Source organism: Tiliqua scincoides, chromosome 2 (assembly GCF_035046505.1).
Source record: "Tiliqua scincoides isolate rTilSci1 chromosome 2, rTilSci1.hap2, whole genome shotgun sequence".
In the NCBI taxonomy this organism is placed as follows: Eukaryota; Metazoa; Chordata; class Lepidosauria; order Squamata; family Scincidae; genus Tiliqua; species Tiliqua scincoides.
Window position 1 is genome coordinate 158,996,866 of NC_089822.1, and position 24,323 is coordinate 159,021,188.

General features: G+C 41.9%; 1 protein-coding gene across 1 annotated transcript in view; it reads left to right on the top strand.

Annotated features, from left to right (window-relative positions):
* The first annotated feature begins 213 nt into the window (after positions 1 to 213).
* The window catches only part of MFSD11 (major facilitator superfamily domain containing 11), a 28,506-nt gene continuing 4,396 nt past the window's right edge, over positions 214 to 24,323 (top strand). The window contains exons 1-13 of the mRNA XM_066617702.1: positions 214 to 346; positions 521 to 699; positions 2,897 to 2,952; positions 5,189 to 5,296; positions 6,365 to 6,444; positions 7,981 to 8,077; positions 9,082 to 9,140; positions 12,938 to 13,082; positions 15,683 to 15,723; positions 16,774 to 16,839; positions 19,822 to 19,947; positions 22,011 to 22,185; positions 23,319 to 23,454. Of these exons, the coding sequence (XP_066473799.1) occupies positions 604 to 699; positions 2,897 to 2,952; positions 5,189 to 5,296; positions 6,365 to 6,444; positions 7,981 to 8,077; positions 9,082 to 9,140; positions 12,938 to 13,082; positions 15,683 to 15,723; positions 16,774 to 16,839; positions 19,822 to 19,947; positions 22,011 to 22,185; positions 23,319 to 23,454 (1,185 nt within the window). The 5' untranslated portion in view covers positions 214 to 346; positions 521 to 603. The remainder of the gene's footprint in view (positions 347 to 520; positions 700 to 2,896; positions 2,953 to 5,188; positions 5,297 to 6,364; positions 6,445 to 7,980; positions 8,078 to 9,081; positions 9,141 to 12,937; positions 13,083 to 15,682; positions 15,724 to 16,773; positions 16,840 to 19,821; positions 19,948 to 22,010; positions 22,186 to 23,318; positions 23,455 to 24,323) is intronic.

Here is a 24,323-nt window from a genome sequence, read left to right on the forward strand (position 1 = left end):
TTAAAACAGGTATTGGACAGTTTCATAGTAGACAAGTCTGTTAGTGTCCAGCAGTCATGATGGCTTCATGCCATCTCCAGGTTCAGAGAGAGCATTAAAGGAGTATGTAGAACTACAGTTCCCAGAATTCATAGGATCTTTCTCTCCCCTTTAATCAGCTGATCTGTCTTATGACCTGTTCTTTATTTCCTGTCTAGAGTAAATGGAAATAATTTGCACGCTGGAGTTGCTTTTCTGGTCAGATGATTTATGTCTTTTGGCCAGAAGACTGATTCAGAGATATGCTAAGGAAGTTGTTGTTCGAGTAGAGCAGCTGGTGTAGAATGTTTCTTCTTTGTGGAAAAAGGTAGGCGCAAAAGAAACAGTAGAGTAAAAGCCACTGTCAAGACTGCATTGGGTGAATGGCAGAATGTTGTACTAGGCTATAGCTGTACTTAAGTTGACTTGATTTATCAGAAAATTGTTGTTAATGTAGTCATTTAAAACTTTTGTTTATTGTGATTTCTTGTTGTCTGTACAGAAATTTTAAAAAGGCGTTTCAACGGTAGATATCCTGCTCCACCCCTCTCACCTCAGCCTGACAGCATCCTGAGAAAAGCGAAAATGAATTCTGAAACAATAAAGAAGTTAAACATCTTCATTTTAGGAATAGCCTTTATGTTTTTATTCACTGCCTTCCAAACATGTGGGAATATTGCAGTAAGTGCAATTTTGAGCATCCCCTTTTCCCCTCTGTGAATTTTTCTCCTCTCTTCCTCCACGCTTCAGTCTGACACTGATTTATTTTGCAGAGTGTAGATAATATAGTACATTGTTCTATTTATTTTTATCTCTCTTGTTTTAGGGCAGTTGCTGAAATAAGACACTACTTCTTAATGGTAGTGACATAAAAATAGTTGCATGGAGCACAGCTGCAAATTGAAATAGGCAATTATTTTTATTTTATATTTTTGTATTTGTATGTAGTTATACAATGTCTTTAGAGAGTTGCAAACAAAGCTTTAAGAAAATGCAAATAGATAACTGCTTTCAATTTTAGTTTCAAAATTTTATTTTGTTTTGTCACTTTCTTATGTAGCATTCTGATGCTTTTGTAAAATTTGATGCTATTAACTGACAACGTTTCTGCCTCTCTTTTCTCTCTGTTCCAATAGGGCAGTGGTTCCCAACATTTTTTTCACTTGCGTACCCCTTGGTAGCCCATTTCCCTAAATTGTACCCTTCATATTAGCCCCTCACGGCATTCGTATGTCAGCCCTGCAAGACATTCTAATACAGACCTGCCTTTCCCCACAATTATTCAATTCTTTTTCAAGTACCCATAAAGATCTTGGCAAGTGCCCCTGGGGGTACATGTACCCAGGTTGGGAACCACAGCAATAGGGCATCCCTTGGTGAAATTCTGTTATATGTCACTACCCATTCCCAACAAGTGTATTATTTATTTAAAAACATGTTTATCCTGCCTTTCTCCTCTAAATAGAGGCAACCAAGGTGACATAGACATAGAAAATAGAAATAGAGAATATTTCTAGAGGCAATAGAGAAATAGACATAGAGAATAGAAATAGAAATAGAGGCAACCAAGGTGACATAGACATAGAAAAAAACCATTTAAAAAACCCTAAAACAAAACTCTGCAACTCCCACCAGCAATTACACAACATAAATTTACACAAAATCGTGGAAAGTCAGACATAACAGAAAAGCTTTAAAATGCTACTGGAAAGCCAGAAGCAATGGAGACAGTCTTGCTTCAAGCAGGAGAGATTTCCACAACCATGATGTCACTGTGAAGAAGGTGTCACTGCCAGCCAATCTCAAACAGTGGTGGTACTCACAAAGGGGAATCCTCCAGCTGATCTCAATAGGTGGACCATTTCATATGGAGAGAGGATTTCCTTCAGGTACCTTGGTCCCAAGCCATACACACCTTTAAAGGTCATTAACAGAACCTTGAATTGTACCCGTGAACTTAGTGTGAGCCAGTGCAGTTGGGAAAGCAATGGTGTGACAGAGTCACACCATTTGGCCCTTGTTACCATGCATGCAACTGTATTCTATGTGAGCTGTAGGTTCTGGAGGGTCTTCAAGGGTAGTCCCATAGAGTGCATTACACTCGTCCAGCGATACCTAAACTTTGGCATCCGGTGTTGCCTCTGCGTGCTGCAAATGCACTGTGCAGCTCCCAGAAGTGACTGGTGATGACGCTATTGCCAATCGCTTCTGGGCTTAGAGACCAGCGGGCCAGTGCAAAGGTCATTAAAGGTTAGGTTGCATTACTTTACACTTATATTGAGGCACATTGGCTATTTTGTCACCCATTCCCCACCAGTTTAGAGAGATCCTTCTAGAGCTCTTCACAATCCCTTCTGGACTGCACTGCAAGAAAAATTTAGTGTCATCCACAAATTTGGCCACTTCACTGCTTATCCTCAATTCCAGGTCATTTATGAATGAATTGAAAAGCACAGGTCCCAAGAACGATTCTTGGGGCGTACTGTTTTTCCCCTTTCTTAGTTGTAAAAATTGCCCCTTTACACCCATTCTGTGTTTCTTCTTCTTTAAACAGTTTCTAATCCATAACAGAACCTGCCCTCTTGTTCCTGTGTGATCATTACTCCCACTGCCTCTGCCTTCATCATGATTTTGAAATCTTTTGTGTAGGTCCTATCTGTGAGTCAGCCCTCTTATCTATGGAAAAGATGTATAACAATCCCTACTGCCTAACTCGAGTGATTCCTTGTTTAATTAGTATAAATAATCTTGTTTGAATTGTAGTTAAACTGTATTCATTTTGATTTCTAGTTCTATTCTGTACTGGAATTTTTATCTTGGGGGGAAGTCTTTGGAAAGCTTTTCACATCACTGATTTTTAACAATTCTTTCCACACAGCAAACTGTTATCACAAATTTAAACCACACTGACTTTCATGGCAGTGGCTATACAAGGTACTTTACACTGTTATTATTATCCTTGTGTTAATTTTGAGCTTCACCATGTATATTACTAAAAACAGGCCATGACCTAAACTCTGCAGCATAGGAATAGTACTGTTCTACTGTATGTTGAGCCTCTAAGACTACAATACCCCAGCACAGTGGTTTTCAAACTCTCACGGAGAGTTTCAAACTCTCTTTAACAGTTTGTGATCATTACATTGGGATCAGTTTTCAAACTCTCACGGAGAGTTTGAGCCACTGTAAGTGCTTGCAGGGGCGGGGGGTGGGGGAGGCAGCAGGGGCAGGTGGAAGGCAGCGGCAGCGGCAGCGGCAGCGGAAGCGGAAGTGGAAGTGGTGGGTGGAAGTGGAGCGCAATCGCTCCGCTTTCACTTTCACTGCTGTGGGGAGCCCTGTCAAAGGTCGCACTGGGCTCCCCTCACCCCGGGGAGGCTGCAGGAGGCTTGGGTAAGTGCTCCCAAGCCCCTGCAGCCCCCTGAGCTGCATGATCCTGGGGATCGCGCCACTGCCTCCTCCCTGCCTCCAGGCTGCCCCCATCCCTAAAGGGGGCAGAGGCCAGGGCTCACAGGCTGGGGCGTCGTGACGCCCCAGTTTGAAAATCCCTGGCCCAGCAGATTATTTATATTGATGTAGTTCCATTGAGAATATTTGGTTGTAATGCCACTAAGTAATCCAACTGAAGTCTGTGAGACAACTCTTGATTGGTGTGATAGTTGAGGTTGTGGAATGCATGTATGGGATACTGAATGGAGAAAAGATTGAGCATTTTAGCTGTTCAATTCAATAAATTATACTTTTACAATTGCACATGACAGTTTAACTTGATTATACAATGGCTCTGTTTCCATCTTCTTTTATTTGATGGACCAGAGCAAATAGGACAAGCCTCTACATCTGAGGACTGGTGGTAGGCAACATCGAGTATACATTCTAGAACAAGATGACAGACCACCCCATATGTACAAAGCAATACAGTAGGACTGTGAGCCTAAAAAGAGGACCATGGTCATAAAATGAATTATGACAGATGCACTGACTAGGCCTATGCCCACAAATAGAAAATTGTCTTATAGAAAGAAGAAGTTCCTTCTATGTTAGGGGCATGTCTATCTCACAGGACAGAAGATGGGCCAAACCACTGCATAAATCAGTTCTATTTGAGTCCCTTTCACTTTTTTTCTTCATCCGTGGTCTTAACACATACATTTGTGAGGCAAACTTTGACTTTGTCAGGCTGCCTGTTCAAAAGTGAAGGCCCTCACAGAAATAAAAAAAATGCAGGGAATGGAGAACCAGTAAGACAGGAAGTGTCAGTCAGCACTATATGCTCAATGTATTTCAGTATGAGGCAAAAATGTTTTTGTTCAGTTGTTAATTCGTGTCCGACTCCTCGTGACGCCGTGGACCACAGCATGCCAGGCCCCCCATCTACCACTAACTTCTGGAGTTTGTCCAAATTCATGTTCATTGCATCCGTGACACTATAAAAAAAAATGATATAGTCATTATTTTTACCTCACTGTTGCAGCAATCCTGTGCATACTTACAGGGAATAAATTCCACTGAACAGAGATTTTCTTCTGAGTAAATCTGCATTAGGATTGCTGTGTTGATGATGATCCTGATGAAATATACTGACCCCAACATATATAAGTGTGTGTGAGATTATTTTACCAGATGCACTCTGCTTTTAATTTTGATGGTATTTTCCAAAGGTTTGGAATGATTTGAAAAGGAATGCGGTGAGGAAGGTAATGAGAGAGATGACCAGACTCATCGGGGGGAAAGGTGTAATAAGGATGGACCACCGTCTGGCATCACTAAGCTGCCTTGGCACTAATTAGTAAAAGCCAGGATAAGAATGTATTACTGAAGTCATTTTAAGCACAGTTTTGCTTTCTGAAACTTATTTTTCAAATGATTTGTTTTCCAAAAGCAAGAGAATTAGAAACTTGCTTAAAAAAAAAAAAGATAAAGTGTTGTTTGTGCCCAACATAATGCCTCATCACAGATTCCACGTTGCTTTGCCATCTTGATAATGCACACAAGAACCACAGCCCTGCATAAGGTTAATCATGCTGAAGGCAGCTAAGGCAAGAGTAATGGCATATTGTTATAAGCCAGATGTTTTTAAATATGTGGCAATGACCCAAATTAAAATTAATAACAAACAAGATCTTGGGTTTTATTTTACATGTTTATTCATAATTATTGTTGCTTTCTGCAGCATGGCTGTTATTTATGGTGTGTTCTCAGCATCAAATCTTATTTCACCTTCGGTGGTTGCCGTGGTAGGGCCGCAGTTCTCCATGTTTTTTGGTGGCATCTTTTATAGGTAAGTGGATTCTGTACTGAATGTTTGCTGTCCTTGTGCGCATAGTATGATTATCTGAGAAATATAGGATGTCTGCAGAGTAAGAAAATCTGTTGCTTTCCTGCTTGTCAGTTCCAGAATACAAAGTATTTCATCCTCTAAAAGACAGAATGTTTCTCCAGTAGTTGACCTTGGAATTAAAGTATCATTTATTTCAGTTTTTTGAGACAGTGGGGGAGGGAAGACAACATGGAGTAGTAGTTAGAATGTTGACTTTAGACATGGAGATTGCAGGTTCAAATTCTTCCACAGCCGTGTAACTCACTGAGAGCCCTGGGCCAAGTCATTTGCTCTCAGCTTACATTTGCTTCTCAGGGTAGCTGTAAGGCAAAGCGCCGTATCCTAATTGGCCCTTGGGCTGGCACAAGTTCTTGCACTGGCCAGGAGGTGTCGCGAAAGTGTCATGCCACTGGGAGAGGAGGGCAGCCAGGCCCTGTGGAGCCAGCTCACCGGTGGGCACCAGCTGAGTCAGGCTGGCACTGGAGCTTGGGGAGGGCAGGGCGGGGGGAGATTGGGTGGTGTGCAGGCCTTTGGATGTGCCAGGGCCAAATGGGTGGGACCAGGATCCAGCACTTAGCCAGATCCTGATCCCACTGCCAGGCAACTTGGAGCACTGCCTCTTTAGGTGGCACAGATCCAAGTAGGCCTATTGCGGCTGCTGCCGTGTTACCCAGAATAAGGGAAATCAATTCCCCTTGCCCTGAGCAGAGCCACTGGCAGCTCCAATCTCATGCTGGGTACAGGATTGGGCTGAATAATTTAGAACTTGGAGGATGGATAGGGTCCATATGTAAAATATAACATTGCTTAATTGAAACAAAATAATTGCTTGGTTGAATAATTGGAACTATGTGTCTGGATGTAATGTGAAAACCATTGTTTCAAATCAATTGACTTACTTTCTATCATAGTAGCTATACAGCTGAGCAATCTAAATCCATTCCTTAATCCTGATCAAACTGCAAAAAGGAATGTATCATGATGTCATCCCTGTATAAATTGAATGGCATAAATGGTTTTCTCTTTCAGCATATATATTGGCATGTTTATTCAGCCTTCTACGGGGACGTTCTACGCAGCTTCTGTTTTCCTTGGAATAGCAGCTGCTAGTAAGTTTTTTCTTCATTCTGTATCTTTCCAAGCACTCTTGGAATTCAAGCAGTTAGATAGAGGTTCTGGAAGCACTTTTAGGCTTTCTGTAGACTCTTTTTGGGACTTTGAGACTTAGACCAGGATCCCAAAAGCTCCTTTGGATACACCTAAAGGCACCCCTACTCTCATGCCATCATGCCTTGCTAGCTCAAGAGGTGTTCAGCTTGTATCGGGGGGGGGGGGGGACTGGTTTGAGACAGTCCAGTTCAGGCCTCCTTTGGGCATGTAGAACTAATTGTGCTGTATTTTGGTTCCAGGCTTTAATGTTTTCATTTTTGAAAAAGTAAGTTTCAAGCAGTGGTGATGGTAAAGAGACATGAATGTTGACATATCTGTGTTCAGAAAGTGAAACCAGCAGACAGAGCAAACTAGGTTCAAAATTTCATTACATGAAAAAGATTCCCACCTTGTTCTGTTGGCAAACTTTGTGATTTTTAAGCCCATCTCTAATTTTTTCAACTCTTTTATGCTTTTATGCAACTTCTATGAAGTTTGCAACTCTTGGACTCTAGTTGTCTGGAAGCCTAGGTAGGTGAGAATACATTTGTCACTTTTTTATGGTGCAAGTTGAGAATTTCATTTGAAAATGAAATGTTAGACCAGGCACACTGGTCAGATACATGGAAATGGCTCATTGGGAAAAACTCCAGTGGGAATGAGGTTTTCGTTTTGTTTAAGCTACAATTCTAAACACATTAACAAGGAAGTGAGTCCTGTTGAACTTATGGGACCTTATTTATCTAGATGAACTAGACAACACCGTGTATGAATGTCCTTTTGCAGTGTTATCTGGGGATGTGTTGAATTGCTATTTGGAAATGCATTTCAAATTACAAAAACAACATATAGCTGAAATGGCACTCATGGTCCCAAACTGTCATATTTTATGCATACTATAGAGCGCATGTAATACAAATATGCTATCATCTTCAGCCTGTAATAAATTCCAAAATGACCTTAGTGCTGAAGAGATTGTTTGCAAATGTAGTAAGTGAACGCGTGCCTTTTAGCAATGAAATCCTTGTGTTTTACATCTGTGAACTTTTAGATGCTTGTAGATTACTTCATGCTTGTAGATTAATTCATGCTTTGAGTTGCAGGACAAATGTTGTTTCATGGTAGCACACTTCATGGTAACAAATTTAGCTTTTCTCTCAAGTGTATGGTCCACAAAGAATTGCAAACAATCCTGGCTCTCTAACAAGCATACCAGTATAGTATGTGTGTCTTCCAATATCTTTGTCACATTCATATTTTGCAGTCCACTTTATAAAGAACACACTTGAGATGTACACCTAGAAAATATACTATGTGGTGGCCCTAAAATGTGTCCTAAGAATACCAATGTGCATTAACTATCCCTGTGTTCTTAAGCATACACTAAATTTTCATAGATAGTATATGTATTGCAGAAGTTGTGCAATTAATAAGTGGTTTGAGCACGCCCAAAGAATTTCTTTCTTTGTTCACCAGTGTTCTGATTTCAATTTCAGTACTATGGACTGCCCAGGGTAACTGCCTGACAATAAATTCCAATGCAGATACAATTGGGAGAAACAGTGGCATCTTCTGGGCATTATTGCAATTCAGGTAAGAAATAAAACTATCTCCTTTGATTACATACTCCTGGTACTGGACATCCATATAGCAACAGAGCTAACATTCCTTATTAGAGAATATTGCACTTGTGCACTTTCACACCAAATGGTCAGTTTAAGAGTGCTGCCTCTTCTAATATACCCATAATTAAAAACTGTATTCAGTCTGCAATCTTGTGTACACTTTCTTGGGCAAAGACACTTCTTACTTACTGCTAAGTAAATATGAATAAGACACTGCTTTCTTGATTCTTACATACAATGGATATGTGCTTACTAGAGTAACAGCTTCCAGCAGGTTCTGGGTTCTAGAATGGTTGCCATGTGACAGTCTTTTATATGGAGGGTGTTGTTGTTTTTTTGGTTGTTCTAAGGCTGCATTCTGTAAAACACTTTCATGGGAGTAAGCCTCATTGAACATGATGGAAATTACTTCTGAGTAGACATACCTAGGATTGCACTGTAAGGCTGTTCTGAGTCAGCATCACTTCAGTATCATGAGGAAAGATCTCCTCTGCACATGGGGGCAAACATTCAAAATTTCCCATGACTTTAGCAACTGTCCTGGAACTGTAAGGCAAGTAGGCAGAAACTAGAGCATGACTACATAGTATCCCTTTTTTAATGCATGCTTTTTAATGCATGCTTGCAATTAAGTCTTTCAAGGTACTGGCCACAAAAGTGTTTTCCAGCCCTTGTGTACATATGGTAGCCACTGGTCTTTTATAGTTTGTGAAAAAAAAAGGGGGGGGGGGAGAGAGAAGAAGAATCAACATCTCTCCACTTCACAACCACTTTCTTGCATGGGGAGTCCAAGACTGGACAGTTGCTATTGTTCTCAATTGCCTGCTTAGGTGCATCGAAATCTTGTATTTTTACAGGGAAATATTTGGCTTGTGTGCAGGCTATCTGTAGCCAGTTTTGTAAATTTCTGTTTACTGTTTGGTGTTACAAACAGCTTTGTCTAACCAATAATTTGCTTTCTTCTTTTCACAGCTTGTTTTTTGGAAATCTCTATATATATTTTGCGTGGCAGGGGAAAACCTACATATCAGGTTTGTGGTGTTCGTAAAATATTCTTTTAAGGCAGTAAGGTTGGAAGTGAAATGCTAACAGGAAATTGCTTTGCTGGAGACAAAGAGAAATAAAATAATTGATGGAGATGACTACAGCCACTATTAATCTAGCTATGAGGCAACTTGATGTGTGTCGATGGCAGTTACTGAGGGCAAGGGGTCTGTGGCTGGCCGTCTCCCTCCAGCCTGCTGTGGACATGAGGCTATATTGATCTACCTCCCACTTACTTTAGCAGGAAACATATTATCTGTCTCCTTACTGTGCTCTTTGCACAGCTTTGGCAAACTTGGGAGTGTGGGACTTCTGGTTTTATGTGCAGGGATTGTGCAAACAAAGGGGCTACTTCATTTGAGTGGTCCTTTTAAATAAAACTGGAAGTCCTGCACTTTCGAGTCTATGAAACCTTGTAAAGAGTGTGGAAAGGATTTTCTCCCCAGCGCATGGTGGCTGCAGCATTGGGTGGTATCCCAGGTTGTGCTGCCCATGGCAAAAGCTCATTTTAAACAGTTTTTTAAAAACTCCTTGGGAACTATTTATTATATCATGCAATGGTAAAACCTAAATATTTCCCTCTGTTCTCTGTATTTCCACCACTTTCTGAATATGTGCATGCCTTTTGCTCTCTGTGTTGTGCTAAAAGCCTTTAACATTTGTTACTGACAAGAGTAGATTTGCAAATATTTAGATGCTACTTAGCATCCTCTCTTCCTAACCTTGCCTTGACTTGTCTTTCTGGCTCTTATCTCCCTCCACATTCCTCTACTATCTTTTGTCTTCCCCTTCAATTTCTCTTCTTCTTTGAACTTGACCCTTCTCACCCTTGTTCCCATACTCTGCAGCCAAGTTAAAGTCTGTTTTCACAAGTGAGGCTAAAATCAACACTACCTGTGTAATTCAGACCCAAAAGATACCTTGGCTAGAATGTACCTTTGATGATAAAATGGTTCATTTCTCAATTAACAGTCCTTTGCAATGAATATATCCCAGACTAAACAAGATAAGATATGGTGAGAGTGACTGAAATACACATATTTGTTTTTAATCTTAATATTCCTTCTTCCTTCTCTCATAGCCTGTTTCTTTGCCCAGTATAAGGTTGTTTTTGGAGGAGAAAACACTCAGCCCAATCCTATTCTTTCTCCACCCCCACTGGTGTAGCTGCACCAAAAAGGAGCGAGCTGTATCCAGCGGGGAAGGGGTGGATCAAAAGGCTTTGAGGGAAAGAGATTTAAATCCGTTTCGGATTCAGACAGATTTAAATCCTTTTACCCCACTGTAAACCTCCTGCTCCACAAAGGATCTCCTTGAATCTGCACCAGCTCTGCGGATCTACCGCCTCCTTCATCCTCCTTGCCCTCCCTGCCCATTCACCCCTTCCCACCCTCTCCATGCCCAGTTTTACCCCTCCCTGCCCCCACCACTGCCTTATTTGCTCCAGGAGGCCGTGGAGGGGTCTAGTAACATCTGGGGAGCACTGCCGCTTCTTGCAGCAGCTCTTCCAGATTGACCATTGACAGAGCACTCTGTGTGCTGTTGGTGGCTGTTTTGCAACAGCAGAGTGCCGGCTGCCCAATCCTACATTGCCCATGTTATGCAAACTTACCTGGGAGTAAGTCTGATTGAATTCAGTGAGCCTTGTTCTTTTTTAGACTTGCATAGGCTTGCACTGTTAATTACCTTCTCTCTAAAATGGTGGCTGCTTTGACAGCGTAGTGTGAAACTGTATTAAGAATTCCATTAGAGGTATAGATGAACTACAAAACTAGATCATAACAGAAATTTGAAGTATTGTAGACCATGACTGTATTAGTGATAATTTGCTAGACTGAAATTATGGGACTTTTCCAGATTTTTTTCTTTTCTGATAGGGAATTGCACATTTCCATCAGATGATAGTTTTGAGTCATAGTTTGTTTTTTTTACCACGGTGGCAGAGACATTGTGAGTGTGAGTTCAGTGTGTAGAATAGGATTGCATTCAGTGTCACAGGAACCTATTGCTATGACACTAGTATTCATGTGGTCACTGTGAATAGCAACACAACTCCTCTCTCACTCTTCGCCTGTGCTTGTACTGCTTTGTGTTCTTCAGTGAATTTTTTAAAAAAATTAACAAATCTTTGCAGGCTGGGTACCTTGCCGAGTTCCACTGCAGAGGGGAGTTTACACCTTTAAAACTTACTAGCTCAAACCCTAGTAAGATCTTTCCTCTGCTTTATCTTTGTCCTCCTACATCATAAGATTTCCCCCCCCCCCGTTCTTTCCCTTTTTCATATGTGATTCCTCCATCTCCAGTGCTTTCGTATGTATTTCTATGAGTTAGAAAATAGCAGTAGGGAGACCAGAATGTCTAATATAGCCATCCATCATGGCAGCAACTTTCCTTCTTAACCATGGGATACTGTACTGAATTTGAGTGAAGTGGAAGCACCTTAAATCCAAATACTGTACAGCAGAAAGTAATTCTAGCCGGAATGGAAAACTTTATTTCCATTTTTGAAATAGGCTGGGTTGGAGTGAGGGTAGCAACTTACAACAGTTCTTAATGGGGGGGGGGGGCGTTTGTATAGAACTGAAAATCTCCCTTTGGACCATCTAAAAGGAACAGTATGACATCCATATACTGGAATACATATATTGGTGCAGGATCAAGGCTTGTGCTAATCTCCTAATAAGTGGATTTTTAATTGTTTGGCAAAGTCCTGAAATTAAAATGAGACATGTTTTGATTAAAATCAACTAGGATGTTACATTATCTTCAGAAGCCCTTTGGAAGTGACTAAGCAGATACCCTCTGAAGTCTTAGTGAGGCATTTTCAGTTACCGTAGGCGCCAGATATCAGATGTGTCATTTGTGGGTTGTGTGTGTATTTGAGCACTCTGTTTATTTGGAGGGAAATATAGGATATAGATGATTTGAATAAACTGGTCACTCTTTAAGACTGGAGAAACATAAACAAATGCTTGACTGGCCTTTGGGGCTAAATTCCAGAGTCCAATGGTCCAAGAGGTGTTTTCTCTCTCAACAGCAATCCCTTACTTAGCAATTTTTCTGACTGTTCCTGATAAAGGAAGGCCTTTGCACTAAGCTAAATTTTCATGAACTGCACCACAAATATAATTATGCTGAAGGGATGGTACGAAGCATCAGAGACCACTTTTGCAGATGGCTAGCTGCAACCCACTAGTTTGGGGACCACTAAACTATATTGTTTTATAGTGTGCTTAGTGTTGCCTGCAGTTATTCATCCTGTTCAAAATAGTTTGGCTTCACAACAGTGTTGCATTATTTTGTGAAAGCACTTTGTAGCCATTTAGTAGTATATCAATAATCATGAAATCCTGGCTTTGCTTTGGATTTCCTCTCATCCATCTCTTTCTAAGTCATTGCCATCTAAGGAAATAATTCACTTTATGTCAATAATATAATTAGAACAGCAGATTTGGGGTTAATGGTGGAAAGTTTGTTCAAACATGGCTGATGCATGCCACAGATTTTCTTCTATATTTTGAATTTTGTTTCAGCCCATGTGGCCTAGTTGTTTTGGCTATTTTAGGGCCCAATCCTATCAACTTTCCAGTGCTGTGCAGTCATGCCAACAGGATGTGCGCTACATCCTGAGGTGGGGGGGGCAGTCATGGAGAACTCACCAAGGTAAGGGAACATTTGTTGCGGCTGCATTGGTGCAGGAAAGTTGGATAGGAATGGGCCCTTAATGAGTGTGCTGTTTGATGGTTTACAAAACTGCAACATGCTATTTCTTTTCCCCCCTCAGAGAGTGACCGCAGAACTGTCTTCATCGCCCTGACAGTGATCAGTCTTGTGGGCACTGTTCTGTTTTTTCTCATTAGGACCCCTGATGAATCAAATTCAGAAGAAGTAGAAGTCTCAGCCTCTGTTGATGATCCTGTAGAACACACGTAGGTGCTTACAGTCATCCTTTTGTTCATAGTTTAACCATTTCTACTCCTATGTGAATAAGAAAGATGGCACATAATTATTACAAAGAGAAAGCTTTGCCTATTGTCCCCACATGGATGTTATATCACACAAGCAATTTGGGACTTTCCATTAATGAGGTGGGAGAGAGAGTTGCTGAAAAGACTCCGGTCAACTCTTCCTAATTTGTCAGGGGGAAATGTGTGGCTTATAGCCCAATTTTAAAGGGCTGATCTGCTGGTAGGATTAGCATTTCACCAGGGGAGACTGTCTTATGGCAGTCATAAAAGTCACTTTGGCAGCTCACAAAGTCACATACTGCCAGCGCATCGGCAGGGAAGCTGCAGAGACTCATTGCACATCTGAGAGTGATAGAGCACTTCCCAATGATGGTGAGTCAGCTGCAGAAGCAGGGGAGAGTGGAAGGGGCCAGAATGAGAAAGGTGAGAGGAGGGGGTGTTACTAGGCACAGTGCTGGATGCTATCTCCTTTTTAGGTTCCCAGCATGCCCCCTTTCCCTCATTAGATTTGCTCCAGCTACAGAGCTGGTGCGGTTTTGAGAAGACCCACTGGCAAGTGGGAGGCGTATGGAGAGGTAAAGGGAAATAAATGCTTTTACCTCCCCCAAGCCTCCTAATCTGCCCCCTCCCCCGCAGGATGCAGCACAAGCCTTTTTGGCACAGTTGCATCAGTGGTGGGGTGGGGATGAATAGGATTGGGCTCTAAATTAAAGAGTCAAACCTTTCTGGTAGAGTAAGTGTCTACCACTGTGAGCTATACCAGTTTGGACTGCAGATGAGGCTCACATAATTGATATATAGGAGCATTCAGGTAGGGTTTTTCCTTATAGAAAACTAGAATATCAGAGAAAAGACAAGGCTAGCACCCTTCTCCCTAGTAGCGAGTTTTCAACCTGGAGGGGATTTTTTTTGTTGGGAGTAGCATTCTATTATATGAACTCTCACCTCTATTCTGAAGTTCAAACACAAGTTCACTGATGCAGTGAGAATGAGACCAGGATCTCTGGTAGGAAGTGCATGTCTTGTTCTCATAGCTCTGCCTTTCCTCCTTTAGGAGACCCTCCTACCTATCCCTCTCAGAACTGATGCAGCCGCGCCAACACAGTGTGTGCTGCATCCTGCAGTGGGGGGTAGGGTGAACTTTTGTTCCATTACCTTGGGATAACCTTCCATTTCCTGAATGGGTCTCCTTGGATCTATGTCAGCTATTTTGCTGGCATGACTGGGATGGGTAAAGGAGAGCAAATGGGGATGGAATCCTGTGCATGCTGGTTCTGTGAGGAACCACCTTCTCCCTCCCCTGATTCATCTCCAGCCATCTCTTGTTCCACCCATTGCCCGCCTCATTTGGGAGTCCCCCCAAACACCTGTGTCCAACTCCCGACTTATCTCATCAGAGCAGGTTGGCAGTGTGTTGCTACTGCTGTTTGGAGTGGTGGTCCTAAAATTGTTGCCGATGCACAATGGTATTGGGCCATTATACAAGTACTCCATTCCTAATTGTTCCCACTAACTTTCATCAGAAAACAAGCCTCCGACTGGTGAGAACAGTGGTGATTTTTGGATTATTGGAAGATGGAAAGCTGAAAGAAAAGGATCGGATCCCATAGCATTTACATTGACATTAAATTCAGCATTACATTCAGATTGACACTTGGGAATGCAAGGGGCATAACACTGATTATCATTTTGCATCTAGAAGCAAGTAGCAAACCTGTGTGGCACCATTTTGGGGGGTGGGTGTGGTGGGTGTCCTCGAAACCGCCGTAGAAAAATGAATTCCCTTGGCACTTGGAAGCTGCCCTTATTAATTCCAAACTGGAATTTGTATCTGGTAGCCAAGCCTAGTGGATTTTCAAAGGCCTCCATCATTACTTCTCTAATTAAGAGGGCAATAGAGTATTTTTACCCCTCTGTGGATACTCCTTGAACCTTCTGAAAGCATCTGTGTTGAAAGACAGGTGGAATCCACAGGATCTTGGAATGTGTTCTAGACAACTGTGTTTTGAATTCTACTATGGCAGGCAAGCTTGGTTTCTAATATTGCTGCTGAGAATTTCATATCCCATAGAGCCTCGTTAATTATTTGGAACAGTTTAATTATAGCACGCAGTAAGTTACCATGCAACTTTCTAAGTAACACGAAGGTATGCATTTATAGTGCACAGATGAATAATTTATTAGTTCACTTAGTATTTTTTAATGAAGGCTAAAGATGGTGGGCAGAGCTAAAGTCACAGAGGAAAAAGCTTTTGGAAAATTCTGAAGACGAGACTGAATTTATTTGTATCCAGCTATGTGACTTGATTAGCAGTCATGTGCCCACTTACTTTGGGAGTAAGCACCACTGAACATAGTGAGACTTGCTTCTAAGTAAACATGTATAGGATTGCGCTGTTAATTTCTGTAAATGATTTCCCATATTGATGTAAAACTTCCAATGATAAACAGTGCAGTGTAGCGAAGAATATAGAGAGATGACGTGTGTATGTTAGAGTTCAGTGAATACAGTACAGTGGTGATTTATGTTTTCATTTCATATGAATATTTGATTTCACCAGGTCTGGCCGGAGCCTAATAACAAGGGCAGTGGATGCATTTAGTAAGTAAATTCCAACAAATGACCCCAGGAAGAGTGACGTTTTTAGATATTCCAGCCTGCTCAACCATAGTCAGATATAAATTATTCATATTAGAAACTTGCTTGCAGATGTCTTTGACAAAGGATCGCCTCCAACGATTCAGTTTCCCTACTTATCAGGGGAACAATGGCCATTATCCCAATGGCATAAGAAGTTGAAACATGGCTTGCCTAATGTTGGTAGCAGAATGACTGTGTTCATGGAATGAAGCCATGTTAGAGTATCTTGCCCCAGTAGCGAACCTGTCCTCATTACGACTTGCAGCAGGTCCATGACAGGCTGCCACAGGATACTCACCAAGGCATAATGGAGCCTTGTGCAATGCTCAGCAGCCGAGAAGCCTTCTAAGGTTTCTTCTGCTGCCTTAAACAATACTCCCAGTTTCCCAGCAAAACTGGAAGTATTGCTTAAAACAGCAGGAAAAGCCTCAGAAGGCTTCTTGCCCACTGCCAAGCGCTGCCCATGGAACAGCTCAGACTGGCAGGCGGGGTGGGGCAGTGACCAGAGGTGGTAGCGGTGGGGGTGCAGCAAGTGCAGTGCCCAGGACATTTGCCCCCTGCCCCACCCCAGATCTGCCACTGTCTTGTTCTATCTTAGTTCTTCGTTCACAGTGTTGGAAATGGCAACCTTCATATCTTAAGAACTGTAATTCTGTGTTCCTGTATACAGCTGCATCAGTGCTAATAGAGGAGAGGTCATAGATAAGATAAATTCTGTTTCAGTGCCAGCTAAAAACCTTTGGATTTCAGTTGGTCTTCCCCTCTTGATTGTGATGCTGGTTTAGGGGTTTTATTGGCTGCTTCTGATCTGCTTTTTTGGCATTATTTTTATTATTGCTTTTAAACTTTGTGCTGTTAGCCACCTTGAGTGCCTCCCTGAACTAGTGGGGAAGGCATGGGATATAATTTTACAATAAAGAAATATGGTTGGGGGGAGGGGTTCTTGTGTTTGATCTTAAAACAAGGTTTCTCATAATTTCTATATTTGTTTATGCTGTGCCCCCATTGCAGAAAGATCTATCAGCTTGTGTTTGACAAAAGAGATTCTACTACTTAGCATCACAACAGCCTATACAGGTAACGGAACAAAGGCACAATTGCTTTTTTAGTGCTCATCATTTTTGCTATTGTTTTTGTCAGTTCTTCATTCTGCCCTGATTTTAGTACTCAGCATTTCATATTTCAACCCCATGGACCTGCTTATGTATGTGAGAAGGAACTCTGCATGGATTTGAGACTTTCTTTGACATTTGTAGCCAGGGCCAGCCATCCCCACAATCCTGACTGAAAGGCTTGTTTTGAGCAGTGATTTGGGGGCATAGGTGCCTCCCACATCTGCCCACCATTACCGTCTGACCTGCTGCCTATCAAGCTACCAAGTAGGCTATCTGATTCTTATACTGCTTTTCCAAGAAGATCAGGGCAGTGGCAGGATCACTGGAGAAGGAAAAAGCTGTTGCCCACTTCCGCCTCCTTGTTAGCAAAGAAGCTGAGTGTGGGCAAGGAGAGGACAAGTTTCTGGAGGAAAACTCCATTACGGGTTACAAGCTGTGATGTGTATGTGCAACCTCCTGATTTTAGAAATGGGCTATGTCAGAATGCCAGATGTAAGGGAGGGCACCAGGATGAGGTCTCTTGTTATCTGGTGTGCACCCTGGGGCATTTGGTGGGCCACTGTGAGATACAGGAAGCTGGACTAGATGGGCCTATGGCCTGATCCAGTGGGGCTGTTTTTAGGAAGGCAAGGAGAAGAAAGCCTGGCCCCTTTACCCTGAACTCCTGTGCCTCTTCCTTCCTCAGCACCCAACCTGTTTAAGATAAACAGGATGAGTAGAGCAGTCTGCCCACCTTTCAGTCTGGCCTGTTTATAGTCCAAAAGGTCTGTCTGTAACCCACTCTGTTTTTTATGTCTTGGTTGTCAGAACTGCTCTGGGCAAGCAGCATTGAAAGCCCTTGCTGCTTGTGTTGTTTCCCTGTATGCATTTGTAGATCCTCTTGGAATGTGGCCCTCGCCTCCTTAAGCGATTTCTTTCCAGCATGTTTCAGTGTCCTTTTCAGCACCTTTCAGTCCTCTTCCAGTGGTTCAGCTGCTTGGTGCCTGCTCTGGTGGGACTGTGTGGTGGGACTGCCATCTGGTGGCTACATTTGGGAGTATCTTTAGTGCCTTAGGCTGCAATAACATTTTTGAGTTTCAGTCACAAAGGCTAGTAGCTTGTAAATAAGAACTTACACACACACACACACACACACACACACACACACACACACACACACACACACACACATATATATATATATATATATATATATATATATATATATATATATATATATATATATATATATATATATATATATATATATATATATATATATATATAATCTCCCTCTCTCTCTCTCTCTCTCTCTGTATGTGAGAGAGCGCGAAGAGAGAGACAGATAAGACACTAAGAATTGTAAGGTGCACAAATAAATTACTTGGCTATCTTTGTCGTCTCAATATTTTTTTACTTCTGAATTGGAAGCCCCTCTCTTGTTTTTGTCCACAAGCACCATATAGTCCCATAAGCTGGAAAAAGTTGTCTAACCCACAGCCATTTATGTATGCTAATAACCAGGCTCCTGTGGGAGACAGAGCTAGTGGGCAGTACTTAGTACTTAAACGCCTCATTTAACCTGGTGAAGTTTAATTAGTTCATTTATTTAGTTTATATTCCATTTTTCATCCACTCTTTTTGTCCATGATTCTTCTCTTCTCCCCTCTTCAGTATCATTCTGCAGAACCGAACTGCTCTCTAAAGTAAAAATTTCAGGGATACGTCTCAGGACCTTTTAGAAACACTGCTGCTTAATTTAGGATTGATGGTGCTAAATTGGTGCTGGAGCACCTTGGTTGTTGATGGAGTTGGCTTCTATGCAGACACACTTAACATTCCTAGCAGCACCTCCCCCCCTTCTTGCTACAGGCTGCTTCCTCCTTGCTTGGGACTTCTGTTTGTGGAAAGCTTTCTTAAAGAAGTCATTATGTTGTCCAATTTTTATAAAGTGCTGCTGACACCATTTGGCTGTTCTGCAATTTTGCCTTAAAACTGTTGATTGCAATACTGCTTTATCCAGCAACTCCTAATTTCAGGGGGGCGGGGACACTTTTAGGTTTAAAAGAATTAAAAGATCACTTCATCTGAGAACTACACCAATTCTGTTTGGTAACAGTGATGTCAGCAGTGTTATCTGTTGATTAAATATCGAGCTGGGCACATGAGCGATTTCCCAAAGGTAGAAATGCGGCTACTTGCACATGGCAGCTGTTAACCAAGTACAAGATGCAGTACTTTAGAACAGAGACGGCTAGCTGCTGTGTTCTTGGGAGCCTACTCTGCTCTCAGGAGAGAAGCCCAGGAGCTAGAACAGTCCTAGCATGACGCTCTTATGCATGACTCTCTTATGCAATGACTGCTGCTATAGTGGCATTATGTACAGACTGAGCATATGTACCCTGATGGCAGGAGGCTACCCACTGGGGAGGGGGTTGAGGGACAAACGGGAGGCAGAATGACAGTGAATGACAATATTTCAGCAGTGTTCATGTGAAATAAGCACACAGTCTCAAGACTTTTTCTCTGTGAGCATTTTTTCTTTTAACGAACTATGATTGAAATTTGGCACAGCCACCGTAGCCTAGGAAGATGCTTTAGGGGTCAGACTTGGCCCAGTTGGCCCATCCCTGATTTAGAAGAAGAGGTGTTGTTTCCTATTGGGATTTTCTGATGCAATGTCATTTCCCTGCCATGGTACTTTCTCATATGGTTGTCTGACACGGGATATGAAGTGCAGTGTTATTTGGGAGCTTCAACTCCTGTAATCCATCTGTGCAGTGATATGGTTTGCTGTTCAGGGCTTCTCTGGGGCTTTTGAATAATGACTTTTGGGGATCTTGCTGTTGGACTAGAATTCTGTTAAATTAATCTGATTGTTGTTCTAGCCTCTGCTACTGCATGTTAGCCTTCGTAAGAAGCAATTGTGCATAACCGTGTCTGAAATAATGTTGTTTCTTTTAAGGTCTGGAATTGACATTCTTCACTGGAGTGTATGGGACCTGCATAGGTGCTGTAAATAAATTTGGTACTGAAGAAAAAAGTCTTATTGGATTATCTGGTATTTTCATTGGTATTGGAGAAATATTAGGTGAGACCAAAATTGGATTTGAAATAGAAAATAATGTTTTGCCCATGGTTTCTAGCATGCATACATTTAAGCATACAACTAAAATAACATAGCAAAGAAATAAGAGGGAGCTGTTTAGTATGGCATGTAATGCATTTACTATAACCACCATTTGTTTTACCCTTTAGTACAGTGGTTCCCAAACTGGTGGGTCGTGACCCACCGGTTTGTGTAAAGGTTCCTCCTGTCCCGAAAGGGGAAGGGGAAGGGGAGAGGCAGGGAAGCGATCCCCAAGATCGTGTCTGTATGGGGGGTGAGGGGGGTGCTTGTGACTAATGTTATGTAGGCAGGGCTGCAGGAGGTGCGGGGAACCCTGCGCAGCCCTCCGCAGCACTCCCCGAGGCTTGGAACATTTGGAAAAAGCGGGCGCAAAGCACTTCTGTTTTGCAGAAGACGCTTTGCTCCTGCTGTTTCCGAATGTTCCAAGCATGGGGGAGTGCTGCAGAGGGCTGCGCAGGGCTCCCCACACCTCCTGCTGCAGCCCTGCCTACGTCACAAGCATCCCCCCATAGCCCCAGCCCCTCCCCTGCAAGAACTTACTGAGGGAGTAAAGCTCCCTCAAAGTTTGAGAACCACTGCTCTAGTAAGAGCTGGCACATCTAGTAAGATAGCTGGCACCTATCTTTAGGTGTACTTGTCCTGCAGTGCTAGTATTGAGATAGTGTTTTGGGTACACAATTGAGCATGCAAGCTGTGACATGGGACTTAAGACGGCCAAGATAAGTGGTTGTTCAGAATAAAATTTGGATTGCCTTCTTTGGCTTTTGGGCAACAAGGTTTCTGGCACTCTGGTTCACACAAAGGTGAAATGGCAAATGTGCTATTTGAACTTTACCATTTCAAACTACATGTTGGAACTCAATGCTACACCATAAGACCATCCCCACACATAGAAAGCTCGGTTTCCAGAAGAGAATTCTGACATCTTCCCCCTGACATTCTAATGTTCTATGCACTGTGATGGCATACATTTATCCAACTCATCTGCAGTTGTGAGAACTATGTCTCGGCCTCTGGCCAGTGAACAGGCAATGGTTTAGTGTGGGAACCCTGAGGCACAAGAAGCTGCAAGTGCGATCGTTCCCAAACATTTTAGCACCAGGACCCACCTCTTTAAAATGACACTCTATTGGGACCTACCCAGGTTTATCAGTTTTTTAAAAAGATCTAGAAAGAAATATTTTATTTATAAGTAATAATAACCAGAAAAAACCCTCAAAGATTTCTCCCTATATTTACACATGCTTGCAAACCGAAGGAGCTGTGCTCCTTGCAGGGCACGTAGCAGATATCTTGCAAAGTGCGGGAACTCAACTCTTTGCAGGATAATTAGCAGCTGCAGTATCTGATTTTTGAATAGCCTCAGAGCTTGAGGCTATTCGCTAACTGATCTTTCCATCACCATTGGCAACCCACCAAAAATCAGGTTGCTATCATCAGTGGGTCTTGACCCACAGTTTGGGAACCACTGTGTATTATAGCAGGTATTATAGCAGCACTATTTCATCCTTTTGAATTTGACTTGAAGTGCGCATGCCAAACAATGGGTCCCCATAGCTGTAGCATGTATCAGCCATCTAGTTGTTATGAGATATAGGGAACATGAGAAATCTTTGATTTGCCTGTCAGGGAGAGAAAATGGTCTTTTATGCTCAAAAGAATCGAACCCCTTATTAAATAATGGCTCTTACTATCCTGCCTTTCCAAAATTCACAATTGGATTTACTTACTACACAATTACTGGTTCAGTAATTATTTGAGTTTTCTGGGACACGTCAAATGACAGGTCCTTCCTTTAACAGAAGTAAGGCTAAAAATTCAATGCCCAAGCAAAGTTTCATTTTGCTTGTTTCCTTCTCCTTGTTGTAGCACAGACAAGTCTTCAGTGTAACTTATCTTTTTAGAACTTGCTGTCATAACTTGAAAACTTATTCCCTACTTTATATTATGAATATTTGGTTTCCTTGAAATGATGCATTTAATGCTTCTGCCTTTGTTCCATTCATTTACTTCCTCTGTCACAGGTGGAGGAATCTTTGGTCTCCTTAGTAAAAACAACCGATTTGGCAGGAACCCAGTGGTGATGCTGGGCATTGGGGTCCATTTCATAGCCTTCTATTTGATTTTCTTCAACTTGCCAAATGATGCCCCCATTGCCTCCATGAGTGGGACAGACAGCATTGCGTACATGGAACCAAGGTACAAGCTCTTTTTTTCTGCTCCTTCTTACTAGTTGTGTTTGAGGAGCTAAACTGAACCAAAGATATGGCTGGTGAACAGAACCTCTGAATCCCACCACCTCTGAGTTTGACCATATTGTGTTACATGCTTATCTTGTGTTTTTGATCATCTCTTCTCTGCCAAGAAGGTCAAAATCTGTTTAATATAATTTCCTTTTTGTCACTCTTGTTTTGGAAAAAAAAAATCCTATTATTCTATAGTGGAATAGTTTCCAGTACAGACGTTTAAAAGAAACTCATTCCAGTTGAATGCCCTATTTGGGAGTTGTGGAGCATCATGGATTTCCATCAGTATTCTGAATAGGTCTTAGTTACAGGACGTTTCCAAAAGTATGTTCATATTTAAAATAGCTAGATGAACATTTCAGCTGACCCTTTCAGGTTTTTCTGAACTGTGTTTTAAGGCTTAAACATGATATTGAGAAGGCCCCTATGCTGTTCAAGAGGTATGATAGTGATTTTCATTAGTGATGCCAGGAATCAGAGACTCAGGGTCATTGTGACCATGAGTCAGGCATTAGATTTAGCTGGGAAGATCAATGCCATTGGGGGAAGAGGGGTGAGGGAGAATGTGCATGAGCCTAAAACTTAGTTCTCATACTGGGTTCAGAAATGACCAGCTGATTAGGGCTTCTGTTGAAACATTATTGAATACAGACAATGTCACATTTCTTTTGAAGTTGAGATCACTTTATTTAAATCTCCAGGGACACATTTTCTATACATATCTCTAACACACTGCCTGTGAAATATTTCATCTTTGATCCCTTCTTGGACACTGGAAATTTCCCATTCACTAGGCGAATGAAAGGCCACTGGACTGACCGAGAGACTCGATCTTGCTAGCTTAAAATGTTCATTGTCATGAACTGCATTGGAAATAATGACATTTTGAAAGTGGAGTACATTAGGGATGTACATTTTTGTTACCTTGCCTAGGATTAAACTATAAGAGATGCACATTCTCAGAATGGAGTGGCTGTTCAGTTCTGTAACTATGTGAACCCTGTAACTTTTCCCCATTATCTCTTTCTTAAGCCTGACAAAAATGCAGTTTTGTTGTGGCTAATATGGGTGCCTTTTCCCTTTCAGCAAAGAAGTGGCTATTTTTTGCAGTTTCTTACTGGGCTTCGGTGATAGCTGCTTCAATACTCAGCTCCTCAGTATTTTGGGGTACCTGTATTCAGAAGACAGTGCACCTGCTTTTGCAGTCTTTAAATTCATCCAGGTAATTCCTGTTTCTACATAGCAAAGCTAGATTTATTTTCTTGTACAGCTGACCCTCAGTATCCATGGGGGATCTGTTCCAAGAAACCCCCATGGATATCGAGTTCTGTGGATAATGAAATCCAAAGGGGACGGACGAACTGTGTGGTGCCGCAGTTACTTACCTGGGAGCCACACCTGGCCCACTAGAGGTTGCATGAGGCCTCCTGGTCTACTCAGGAGCCTCCTGGGTGCAACTGGAAGGCACTTCCAGTTTGTGTGAGCCTTGGAACACCTCTAGATGTGATTGGAAGGCACTTCTAGTTGTTCCTGGGTGGTCCTCTGAGGCCTTCCAGCTGCGGGCTCGGCATCTGTGGATATTCAAATCTGTGGATGCTGAGCCCATGGCTAAGGTGGGCCCACGGTATATAATTCATAGTTATCAGAAAAGATAGTAGTGTATCAAGCCTTTCTTGTGATTGTGTAATAAAATTAGAATGTTACAAGATTACTGTTTAGTTTTGGCTAAGACCACACAGAAGCCTTCACACTTATATAGGGTGTTTAGGTAACCAACATGAAAAAGTTTCTGTTGCTGGTGCAGGGTGGAAAAAGTGCTACTAGAGGGATAACAAACATCTGGTAAGCTGCCAGCCATGAATGGGGTTAAACGCATTGCTGGGAGTGCTATATATGGGAAAGACTGACTAGTATTTTAATAAATATAAGGAAGAATAGCATTAAATGTCTGAGATTTACAAGAGTAAAAGAATTTATCTTTGCAAAAGTCACTGAGTTAGAATTAGAATTAAGAATATTTATATACTGCTTTTCAATTTTAAAAAAGTTCACAGTGGTTTACATATCAAAGGAAACTACAAAATGTTTTCC